Source organism: Ambystoma mexicanum, chromosome 3p, assembly GCF_040938575.1.
Source record: "Ambystoma mexicanum isolate Mex_15411 chromosome 3p, UKY_AmexF1_1, whole genome shotgun sequence".
NCBI lineage: Eukaryota > Metazoa > Chordata > Amphibia > Caudata > Ambystomatidae > Ambystoma > Ambystoma mexicanum.
The window spans coordinates 886,424,985-886,437,946 of NC_090925.1; the positions used below are offsets into that span (position 1 = coordinate 886,424,985).

General features: G+C 48.9%; 1 protein-coding gene across 2 annotated transcripts in view; it reads right to left on the reverse strand.

The window, feature by feature from the left end:
- Positions 1–12,962, reverse strand: part of MTCL2 (microtubule crosslinking factor 2) — a 524,903-nt gene that overhangs the window by 184,673 nt on the left and 327,268 nt on the right. For both annotated transcript variants that reach the window (XM_069652111.1, XM_069652110.1), the window contains exon 5: positions 2,239–3,501. In XM_069652111.1, the coding sequence (XP_069508212.1) occupies positions 2,239–3,501 (1,263 nt within the window). The remainder of the gene's footprint in view (positions 1–2,238; positions 3,502–12,962) is intronic.

Here is a 12,962-nt window from a genome sequence, read left to right on the forward strand (position 1 = left end):
CAAACTGGCATGGGGCCATCCTGACCTGCCCCACGATTGTTACATGCCATCTGTAAACCTGTGGCCGCCCCAATGCATTGTTTGCATGTTCCCACATCAGGCCCTATCCCATCATGCACCGCTTTCATTGAGAGCAGGATTACTCTGAAGCGGAATACTCTGAAGCATGCCAAGAGGTATTTTATTTTTGCATTTTTAAAGCGCTCACACAGCCCGCAGGCATCGAGTTGCTGTTAAAGGATTTTTTATTTTATTTTTGGTTTTAGTTTTCGTATTTATAACGCACATTAAATCCCAAAGGTTTCTAAGCGCAGACGCGGGGATTGAACCTGTATTGCTTCATGTCGTCTTGTTTCCAAGGCGAGCACGTTGCCGCTGAGCTATCCTCCTGGGTATGGCCTGGTACATCTCATGCTCTTCACTCATTTACGCGGAGTTGCTCCATTGTGCACTCTGGTGCTCTTTTTTTCCCTGGCCACACCCGTGCCTGGCAGGAGTACACTTGCCGGGCACTTGCCGGGCATTGTCCAATTTCTTCCAGGCATTAGCAGTACCCCTTGAACAGATAGAAATAATGGAAGTTCACAGTCAGGAACCAAACATGAGCCTTGGATGCTGGTTCCTACCGGCCCCCGTTTCTGGTGCACTCAGGCTAAGTGGATCTTCATGCATCTCCCAAAGGTCAAACATGCCAAAGGAGAGGAAAATGAAGACGTTAACGTGAAGACACCAAAGGAGATTGGAGGTTCTAGGTAATGCACACATTCCATGCGAGCCTTTATACGTCTCCTGAATCAAAAGGATAATATATAGCTTGTCCACAGAAATTAGGCAGCACCAATCAATAAGTGGCCAGCTCTTCAGTTGCTGCAGCAAAAGAATTCAAGAGACACTGAGTGAGCGGCGTCCCCACTGTACATGATGAAGTAACAGCCGTGAAAGGTGACATGAGGAAGCAGGACAGATGATCAAGCAGAGTCTTGTACTTCAGAAGACAGACAAGTCGAAAAGAAGAGAGATTACAATGACAAACAAGTCACGAAATGCAGCATGTTACTAAAGTGCTCTGGGACAGTGGGAAAAAAAAATAACACACAAACACCACGTCCTCATATAGTACCCCAACGAAAGTCAGAGTGTCAAGCAGCACCGCGGACATGGAAGGGAGGCAATGGAGTTGAGCAACAGTTCCAAGACATTGAAGAGGTAATGAAGGAGAAAGCGGGACAGAGGAACCAAAGAAACCCAAGCTTTCAATAGGACAGATAGGTTCTAGGAGAAGACACTAAGAAAAGAAGCCACGGCAGAAGACAAAGCGCAAAGAGAAAACACGCACACCAAAGAAGCAATAAACGCAACATGGTTGCTGTCGTTTTTCCTTCTTTGCAGACAAGTGCTCCTTGTACAAAGCTACCAACAGAATGTTTGCACGTTCAAGGTTGTTCAGCAATGAATAAACACCAACTGCATTCCCCAACACACCTAGAGAGAAATGTCTTCATTTAGTGGCATTCTAGAAACAAGGTCGAGTTGCCCCAACGCAAAGCACCATGATGCAAACAGAAAAAGATCAGGCCCGTGGTCAGCCAGAAGAACAGGCCAGGAAGAAGGTGGTGTACACAGATTGCTTAAAGTTGAGAAAAAAGTGGCCCTGGCCAAGGTGATGTCACAGGATTAGGTACTCATTTTGCCAAGACTACCCAGGAGCTATTCTGGGTTTTTACCAATGGCATTGTATGGAGAGTGCTCGGTGTTCATACAACCTGTTGCACCTATTTTTTGAATCCTTGCCGACCGGGATCTAGTTCTAAACACGGTCTTATCTCCAACCCCAATTTGTAGAACAAAGGCAGTTCCTCTTCTCATTAGTGAGCAGCATTGTTCCTTGATCTGAGAAATATCAAGCTATATGGAAAGTATCTGTTCCTTAGCATACAAAAACAGGAAAGCATCTTATTCACAAGGGGAGAATAGAATTGTATGTGCAGATTAACCTCTTCCAACGCCCTCCCCACAAAATTGGCCATCATGCATACAATGTTCACACAGAGTCCCATCTTTTCTTTTACCATGCAATGAATGGTTAGTTGGTAAGTCGCTCCACAGGGGAACAAGAGAGTAAAATTAAAAGGACAGGGTTTGCTTTGGTAAAAGTAGGGGAAAAGTGGGGAAACAGTAAGGGAGGCATGCCATTAGAGCTACTAGCTATGCTGCCAGAACAGAGAAAAGTATTCTCACCTGGATACTCGAAACCTGCTCCTTCCTCACAGATTCTTTTAAGCCGCGAGGCGTCAATGAGCCCGACAGCGAGGATAAGGAAGACTCAATGTGGTCTTTTAAGCAGTCGCCCAGGTTATCCACTCGCTTCATGAAGCAATTTAATTGCTGTTGCAGGACTCCAAGCCGTACAAAAAGGATGTTGCTCAACTTGGAGTCGTTGGTGGCTTCATTGTTGTCGGCCATGTCAGTTAGCATAAGGTCTGCACAGTCGTTATCCTTGCAGATTTTCATACCAGAGCTGAATCCATTTGCATCAGAAATTAGGACCTCAATGGCTTTGCTAACAAGTCCAGCCTGGTCTCTGATATGGAGGAGATTCTCAAAATCTTTCGTTTCAAATAACTTCGATGGGCTGGTGCGACATGTATCTTGAGATTTGATGGTCCCATTACCACCTGTCCTCTCGTTATAGTCTTTCATGCTGTTTTCTCCACTAGCTGTACCTTCCCTCCAAAGCGCTGTTGGAATACACTGTGCAGAATCTCCAGCCTCAGCGTCGGTCTCCATCATGGGTCGCGTTGCTGGGCAGGAAGCCAGATCATACCGCTGGAGGTTGGACAGCAATACACGATTCTCATACTGGAGTTTCTTTACTTTGCCATTGAGCTCATTGATTTGGACCTTAGCTGTAGAAAGTTCCTCCTGAGAAGGCTCACTGATCAATGAACAGCTGTCCTCTGAAAAGGTGATGTCCAGATCATGCTCAGACTTGTATTTGTTCAGTTCGTTCATAAGCAACTTGTTTTGGTCCTCCAGTTCCATGAGTGATCTCCTCAGAAGTTCTGCTTCTTCTTCCACAAACTGAAGATGCTTACCCAATTCCAAGAATTTCTCACCAGACTCTCCATAGTTAGTGGGTGAAAAGTTTAATCGCACATCATGACCAACAAGGTCTTTGTCTCCTTGTCCCTTCATTTCATCCATCTCTGCCCTTAGACCCCTGTTTTCAACTTCCAACTCCACTATCCTGCGACTCAAGAGGTTGGCCTCTTCTTCAACCAGCTTCAAGTGGACCTTCAGCTCTGCCTCCCGTGAGTGGGGTGAGTCAGCTAGCTCCTCTATAGACAGCGTGCTATCCAAGTCCCCATATAGCGAGCTGTATTTCAAGAGATCCTCCTTCATGCTGTCATTATCCTTCGCCAACTTAGTGAGTTTCTTGCACATAAGAGTAGATTCTTCTTTTGCAAAATGGAGCTGGCATTTCAGATCAGCACTGTCCTCCTAAAATATAGAAAGATATGGGTAAGTGTAAATTTGAAAAGACAGCTTTGAGGTGGCAGGAGGAGTGGTTTATGGGGATGCTACCCACTGTGAGAAAAAATAAAATCAGATAGAAAAATAAATGACACAAAAACGAAGAAAAGCTTAAAAAGGCTAAATTAGTTCAAAACAAAGTTATCCACATGAAAATACAAATAAATCACTAATAGCAAAAGCAATATCATTTTTAGAAAAGTAAATGAGAAATTATTAAGGTTGAATTATAGTAAAATAAAAATCACCTGAAACTCAGGATAGCATGTTGTGCGGAAAACTCAAACCATTAATTTTTTCAAAGTTTGAGCCCACTAAAAGTCCTATGTATACCATCAGTAGTACATCCTATGCCACCTGGAACATAAGTTAAGACATCCAGAGGAACACTCCAGACAATCAAGAGTGAGACTAGCCTGCCAGAAGAACACCCACCTTGCCAGGAACACATTACCTCCTGACAGAAGCACACACCTGCCCAGAAGGGGCACATCTCAGACCACCATGACCCCACCCCACCCACCTGGTGCACACCACGGCCCCACTGAATTGAATTGATATTTTATTTCTATTGCGCTCGTACACAAGTATTTCAGAGCACGACAAGGCAAGGGAGGGGAGGGGAAACAGGGGAGAACAAAACAACAATCCTACTAGGCCCAGTGACATTGAGAATGCGCAAGTGCATGGGAGAGGGAGAGGGGAAAAGTGCATGGAAGGGGGAGAAGTGGAAAGTGCGGAGCAAAGGAGAAACAGATAAATAATAATCAATAAATAAAAAAATGAATAATAAAGGCACAAAACAGTGGTAGTGCAGCCAGCAAGTGGCAAGTGCTGGGTTTAAGACATCAGACAGGGTAGGTCTGATAAGTGCAGGAAGAAAAGGGGGGCTGTGTGGGTAATGATACAGACCCCATTGCAAGGGGTGGCGCAGTGGCAGTGCGGGAGGGTGGCAGGGTAAGCAGGTACCTGGCCCTGGAAGACAGGGTGGCCAGGTGCACGGTGCCGAGAGCGAACAGATCAGCAAGGGAGGGAGGGGCGAAGGTAGAAGCAAAGAGGAAGGTCTTGAGGTGCTTCTGGAAACAGAGAAGGTTCTCCTCAAGTTTCAGAGTGGCAGGGAGGCTGTTCCAGAAGGAGGACCCATCCGAACAGAGAGATCTACCCTTAGTTAATTTCTTTGAAAAATGACTGACCCTGAGGGAGTTAGAGGAAGGGGACTGAAGAGCTCGAAAGGGGAGGTATTTGCGGAGCGATAGCTGAAGGTATTTTGGACACAGGCTCCAGAAAGCCTTGCGGACAATGCCGAGGGTTTTGAATTAAATGCTTGCATCCATTGACAGCCAATGGAGAGATTTCAGAGCTGGAGAGATCTTACAGTCCTTTTCTGGGTTAGTTGCAGAGGGTGGAGAGTAGAGGCAGGTAGATTTAAAAGGAGGATGTTACAATAGTCCAACCAAGAGCGAACCAGAGCTTGGGAGACAGTGAGCTTCTGGGGAAAGGAGAGGAAAGGCAGAGCACCTCTGAGGAGGTGCAGAGGGAAGTTTGACTTTTTAGAGACATCAGAGATGTCAGCGGAGAAGGAAGGTGTGGAGTCAAAGATGACCATAAGGTTCTTAGCCTCACAGGTGGGGGTAGGAGGGCCAGGGGAGGCCGGCCAGAGAGTGAGGCGGAAGGATGGTGAAGGAGTGCCGATGAGGAGGATCTCCGTCTTGCTGGCATTCAGATAAAGATCGTTGGTGGCACACCAATCTGGAATGGCAGTTAGGCAATCAGAAATTAGAGAAGGAGAGGAGATGGCCGAGGCAGCCTGAAAATGAGTTGAGCGTCGTCAGCATAGCACTGGAAATTGGAGCAGAAAATGGCAATGCAGTGGGCGAGAGTTGCTAGGTATTGTTTGAAAAGCCAGGGCGAGAGGTTAGACCCCTGGAGAACACCACAGGTAGAGAAGGAGATAGATGATAGGAAGGACCCAAGTTGGACCTGGGAGGGTCGATCAGAGAGGAAAGAGGTCAGCCAGGCCAGGGCCTGATCAGTGATACCCAAGTTATCACAGAGACGGTTGAGCAGGATGGTATGGTTGACCGTGTCGAAGGCAGAAGAGAGATTGAGTAGGATGAGGACAGAGGAAATGTTAGAGTCAAGGTTGGAGAGCAGATCTTCACAGGTGTTCAGGAGAGTAGTTTCCGTGCTTCTGGCAACTCTGAAGCCGGACTGGTGGTCATGGAGACAGCCAATAGAATCGGAATGACGGTTCAACAGAGAGATGGCCAGCTTTTCCAGGAGTTTGCGCAGAGAGGGAGTAATGGAAACTGGGTGATAGTTAGCCGGCCAAGAAGGATCAGCTGTGGCTTTCTTGAGAAGAGGATGCACAAGGGACTGCTTCAGAGGGGAGGGGAAGGATCCTGAGTCAAAGGAGAGGTTTCAAAAATCAGCAAGGGCCGGAGCGAGAATATCAATGTGGTCCTTGATGATTTTAGAGGACTAGGGATGAACCTGTTTTGATGAGGCTTTCATAGATCAGACTTGTCTAGCGACCTCATCAGGGGAGAAAAGAGGAAAGGATGGGAAAGAGGGTGGGGACGGCTGAAGGAGGGTCAGCATGCACAGACGGAGAGGAGGGGAGGGAAGGAGAGGGTGGACAAGATGTCCTGGGTTTTTGAGATAGAGTGAGAGGCAAGGGCATTGCAAAGAGCCTCGGAGGTAACAGGAGGGATAGAAACTGCAGCAGGGTTGGCCAGGTCCTTGCAGATTTTTATAGAGTTCGTCCAAAATGTTAGATGCCGCAGAGACACGGGCTTGAATGTGAACTCTCTTCTTGGTGAGGACAGAGAGTCGGTATTGCCTTTGGAGCAGGCGACAGGCCAGTGTCAGAGGATAAACAAGAATCCCTCCTTTTCTTCTCAGCCGCCCTACACTTACGCTTAAGTGTAGCTAGGTCGGAGTCATACCAGGAATTGCACTTGGCTTTGGACTTCAAACGGATCCTCATGACAGGGGCAAGAGCATCAAGAGTATCAGCACTAGAAAAGTAGAGCCGAGACAGGGCTGTGTCAGGATGTGAGTCAGCCAGAGGTGGAAGGAAGGAGAGAAGGTGGCGATGAAAGCCTCAACTGACACACACTTCATGGGCCGGATGTCCGAGAAGGTAGGTGGCAATGCTGGGGTAGGCTTGGCTTGGGGGGACGAGAGGGAGAGGTGAGAGGAGAGGAGGGAATGGTTGCTCCAGGAGAGAGGAGTGGCCAGAGGGATGGAGAGGGGGAGGTCAGAGGAGATCAAGACATCGAGTGTGTGCCCTGCAGAGTGAGTCGCAGAGGTCAGGGAAGAGTAAAGAAGAGGAAAAAGGAGAGTCTAAATGGATATTGAGTTCACCGAGGAGGAGTTCAGTGGTAGAGGCCAGGAGGGAGGAGGAGAGGTCTGGCCACTCAGAGAGAAATTAGGTGGTTTGACCAGGAGGCCGGTAGATAGTAGCCACGGTAAGAGAATGGGTAGGAGAGAGAGCCTACACACAAGGCATTCAAAATAGGAGTAGGTCTGAGTGGGAATGATAGAGGCAGGAATCCACTCAGGAAAGATCAGGGCTACCCCCAACTGGACCCGGAGGATCTGGGTGCGGAGAGGATCTTGTAGCCATCAGGGAGGAGAGTGTCACAGCTCGTGACAGAGCTGGCCGTGAACCACGTCTCAGTAAGACCAAGGACATCAAGGTCTAGTTCTTCAAGGAGGTGGCAGATGTCAGAGGAGTGTTTGACAGCAGAGTGAGAGTTGAGAGTGGCAAGATGAAGAAGGTTGCCAGCCTTAAAGACCTTCTGGGGAGGGGTACAGATCAGAGGTATGCCCTGCGGAGGAGAAGGAGCCCTAGGAGGGGCAGAGGAGGAGGAGGAGAGGAGAGGGCCAGGTAGCCAAGGGGAGAGAGGAGGAGAGATCAGGAGATGAGAGGAAATTGATGAGGCGAGCGAAGCACCTACCAAAGAGGAGGAGATTGGCCTGAGGCCTTGGACCATGACAGTGCCATTAAGGTAGACATTAATGATGACTTTAGAGGAGTCGGAGGAAGCCATGAGAACTTCCTAGGGAGTGCCACCATTAATGGGAGAGGAAGAGATAGGACAGAGCAGAGAGATCATGTGAAGAGTCCATAGATCTGGCAAAGGAACAACAAAGAGGATGTCAGTGATGGTCTGTCTGGAGGAAGCGCTGGAGTAGGTGTCGGCGATAGGAAGACCATGGTTGGCGGCCAAGATATCCTTTTTGAACTTCTTCCTGCCAAACTTAGTCAGAAGGTAAGGATAGTCAATGGAGAAGTAGTTGGAAAAGATAGGAGAAAAAGAAAGCGCCAAAGGAGTGAAAGCGAGGAAAGGAGAGAGAAGCAGTGGGGGCTAAGGCAGGTAGGTGTGGAACAAAAAGAGATTGGCGAGTTCCACCTGGAATACAGACCAACTTGCAATGGGCATTCTCCAGCATGCTCGGTGCATGCTCCTTTTTGTTGTTGGCATAGTCCATCCAGTTGGGCCACACCAACCCCCAAAAACATCCACAATGGGTTCCTCTCAACTCACTACAGTAACCGCTTCCCAATTCTGACATGTGGCATCCCACCCTTCATCACGCAGGACATCCAATGATGCCAGAAGGTTGTTCTAGCGCACTATACGTACCACCAACTCATTAAGAGACTGGCTCAACAATCATGCAGCTAAGGACATGTTAGGGACATGCCACACACATTTCGGGGCACACCCACCTACACTCGGCTACGTGCACGGGAATAATCATCTTGAAGTGTTCTAGCGGTAAAGACAGATTCAGAAATGACAGGTCCAGGACAACCCTCAGGCCAGCCTGATTGTTCTTGGGTACTCCAAAAATCCTGGCATAGTAAGCAGAGTCACTGTCTGAAAGAATCACCTGCATCTCCAAGAGCGAAATGACCTCCGGTAAAAGAACCGGGGACCGGATCTGACGAAGGGAAGGAGAGGATGGTAGGGGAAAGGAAGAAGATTTAAGCCTGTGGAGACTGTGGATAGGATCCACAGGCTGTTGAAAAGACACTTCCAGGTGTCATGGAAAAGAACCAAATCACCTCCCACAGGTGAGCTATGTTCCCCGACCTTGATGTCGCTGCTTCTTGGCATCAGAGGCTGGGGCAGAGGAGGGGGTGCAGAAAAACCTGTGCAAAGTCCTCTGCTGCATCCTCCTGTTTTCGCTGTACTGCGGTTCTGAACCCCCTTGAGGCTGGAAAAGGCGCAAGCTTTGAACTCCATCCTGCCCGGAGAATGAGGGAAGGATTACTGTCCTGGTTATGTCATGATGGCAAAGGACTTGGCGGTTTGAGTGGAGGTTTTCTTCTTTGTCAACTCGTCATTGGTTGACGAATGAACATGGTCCATGCCCTTGAAGGGCAGATCCAGGATCCACTCCTGCATCAGATGAAAATTTAGTGGTGTACTTCCGCGCCGTCCTTCTCATCTTGACACCAAGACACAGCCCTCTGCTGACTGTGTCATTGTGGGAGAACCAAGACTCCATGAGGTCCTGCACAATGGAGTGGGCATCGGCCAGACCGGCCTTGAAGGAGGCTTGCTTGTCCAAAGGGAGGTTGGACAGAAATTCCCTGAGCTCCTGCTGAAGCATCTGGTTAGCCACAGCCAAGAGGGCATCTGTGTTGGCTTGCTGCAGATACAGTCCTGAGATGGAATAACAGCGCTTGCCCAAGGACTCGAGGACCTTGTCGTCCTTGGAGAGACAACAGGAGGTGGCTCCTGTGGAGGAAGACGACGAAGACGATGGCTTAGAATATAAAGAGGCTGCAGCCACCACTGAAGAATGCGGCTGCGGGTGGGAGGCCAGGAGGATTAGCTCCCCATCCGTCAGCCTGAACCTGCTGTCCAACTTCTTGTTCATCTGGGCGTTGGCCCTGGGCTTCTTCCAGACCTTTTGCGCCACCTGCAGGACAGCCTTCTGGAGAGGGATGCCAGACCGGATTGTGGTGCACTTCCCCAAGGCCTCTGCTGGCATTCCCAACTCCTGGAGGGCTTCCTCGGACCAGGGGACCCCCGAGAACCCTTCCACGCCCAATTTGCTGCCATTTCCAGAGGGATGGGGACTGGGATCATCACGCAAAGCCCATTCGATGGGTGAAAGCATGGGTGGGCCCCGAGTTGGATCTAAGATGGCCGCGGGCCTGGCAGCCTCCGCTATGTGCCTCTCTGCCATTTTGAAGCCTTGCGCCAAGCCCGGGGCAGGAGGGTGCGAAAGACCTGAACCACTAGAGGCCTAGTGGTTCAGGTCTAGGAAGATACAGCTGGTGTCCTGCACCCGAAGCATAAGTGTCGACCTCGGAGATCCCTCTGTTAAGCGCTGAGCCCTCGACTGGCTGGCCGGTAGTCATAGAGCCCTGACTCGTGACCTCTGAGCGAGCTCCGCTAGGCTGGACTGAGCGGAGGACAGATTCTTGGAGATGGCACTCGACGATCCCATACTCCTTGGGGTTGAAGAAGAGGAGAAACTTGATTGGCCTTCCAAAGACAGCCTGGTAGGGCCCCTGAGCCCCTCAGCATGGAAGCCGGTAGCCTGGATGGCCTCAGGTCTGCCCCGGAGCACCAAGAAGAGCCCCGGGCCTCCCGCTTGGGAGCCGGTAGCCTCAGAGGAACCCCTATCCATGGGAACCCAGGGAAGGAGTTGCTGAGCTGTGGAACCATGCTGGACAGAGGGCCTACCTTGTCTTGATGAGAGGTCCTGGAAACGAAGTCCTTAAGGTGGGGCGGAGGAGAAGTGTGGAAGATCTCCCTCCACCATGACAACCGATTCTTCAATGCCCTGTGGCCGAGCACACTGCAAGCCAAACATGTGTCCCAGTGGTGGTCGGGCCCTAAACACTCAAGACAGAGTGCATGGGGTTCCAAGGCAGGGAACGAGTGCCTGCATGAGGCACATCTCATGAATCCTCGTGTAGCCGACATGCGCTGGGGCAGCGAGGCACCGACAGGAAGTTAAATAAGATTGACAAAGCAAAACGGGGAGTAAGAGGAAAGCTAAAAAGGTCTCTGCGCTGGCTGCCAGGTCCAACACCATCCGTACAGAAAAAGGGACTCGGGTGAGGCGCCAGAGGGCTAAATGTAAAAGGGAAGCGCAATGTTTTGCTGCCAAAGGTTCCGGTACCGTCCCAATGTTGGGGGGACGCCCACAAGGATGGAGGACAGGGGACGGGACATATGAGTATGATAATGACTTTGAATGCCGAGTTGATACAAAGAAGCTAAAGTGGCAGACTAAGCCCTTTGGAAACAGACAAGAAGGGTATAATTATAGCCAATCGAAGCAATTGTCAAAGTCAAAAGATGGCAATAGTAAGTGCACCAGGCCCGGATGGCAGAGAAGCAGTCGTGGATGAAGGAGGGTGCAGGGGCGTCTGTAGGAAGTTTGAAAATGAGTTGTGTGTCATCAGCATAGCACTGAAAGTGAGGGGGGAAAGAGGAAATGAGGCGTGCAGACAGAGTAAGGTAGATGTTGAAGAGCCATGGTGATAGAATGGGGCACTAGGGGACGCCACAGGTGGAGGAGGAAGTAGGGGAGGAGAAGGAACCCAATATGACTTTGGAGGAGCAATTGGTTAGGAAGGAGGTAAGCCAGTCCAGTGCCCGCTCTGAGATATCGAGGGTGTCATGGAGCCTTTTTATGAGGATGGAGTGGTTCACTGTGTCAAATGCATAAGCGAGATCAAGGAGGATGAGGATAGCAGGGGAGTTGGAGACAAGGGATGCAAGCAGTTCTTCACGGTTGTTCAGGAGAGAGGTTTCCGTGCCACTGGATGCTCAGAATCTAGACTGATGATTGTGGAGACCATCCACAAGTTCAGTGTGGGAGTTAAGTTGGGGGATGGCCAGCTTCTCAAGCAGTTTCCCCAGTAAGGGATTGATGGGGTGATAGTTGGCTGGGCAGGAAGGATCTACTGATAGTTTTTTAAGGAGGGAGTGCTTGAGGGAGGATGGAAAAGTGTGAGGGACAGACACCTTTTGTTAGAGTGTTTCCTTTATTTTGATATGCAGAGAAATCCTTGTCAGGGTAGGTATAATGAGGCATTTATGAAACACAATTTTTTAGTCAATAAAATGGCATCTTATGAAAAACCTCTACAAAGTGGTGTGCCTCACATTTCTGACCCCTCACAATACATACAATAGATCAGAGATAAATACAAGTCTGCTGCCATCATTGAATATCTGATTTTTGCAGGTTATGTTATGTTATTTGGCATTTGTATAGCGCCTTTTACCATTGGCATGATTCCAAAGGGCTGTGAATTGAAGGCACTAGGGGACCGCAGTCCAGGTCAGTATACAGAGTAGTGTAGTCAGTGCTTAAAGTGGGCCGGGGCCTGCCGGGGCCGGGCCCCGGCAGTCTCCAAGAAGTGGGACTGAGCCGGGGCCCTGCCGGGGCCCCCGTCCTACAGCAACATTGGCGGGAATCGCAGGATGCATTATCCTGTCGCGGCCGTAGCCGCAACGGGAGATGTGCCTGCAATGAAGTCAGGCAAGCTGACAGAAGTGGCAGCCAGCCACAGCGACGCTGTGACTGGCTGTCACTTCCGTCAGTCATAGTAACTGCGTCTGGTGACCCCTCGCACTGTCCCTTTGTTTCCCCAGGTCGCCGAGGCGTCTTTAACCCTCGGCGAACCTGGGGATTCCTCGACATATTTCGAGGTTTATAAAAGATGGCTTTGAAAGTACACGTTTCAAGCCATCTTTTATTAAGCTTTGCCGACGGACAATTTTGTCAGTAGTCAAAGCTTTATAAAAGATGGCTTGAATTGTGTACTATCAAAGCCATCTTTTATAAACCAGAAATGTTTAAAAAAGATGGCCTGAAAACTAGTCAAACCGTAGGGTATGCACACAAATATATATAAATGTTATATATATGTGTGCGTACCTTACTATGGTTTGTGTACTTTGCAAGCCATCTTTTAAAAACGTAGAAATATGTTACATATTTCTATGTTTAGAAGAGATGGCTTTCATTTGACTACTGACAAAATTGTCCGTCGGCAAAGCTTTATAAAAGATGGCTTGAAATGTGTACTTTCAAAGCCATCTTTTATAAACCCGAAATGTTTAAAAAAGATGGCCTGAAAACTAGTCAAACCGTAGAGTATGCACACAAATATATATAAATGTTATATATTTGTGTGCGTACCTTATTATGGTTTGTGTACTTTGCAAGCCATCTTTTATAAACGTAGAAATATGTTACATATTTCTATGTTTAGAAAAGATGTCCTTCATAGTACACAAACCATAGTAAAGGTACGCACACAAATATATAGCATTTATATATATTTGTGTGTATACCCCACGATTTGCGTACTTTTAGGCCACGCCCCTCCCACAAGCCACGCCCCCAAATGAGGGCCCCCCCTCGATTTCTTACCC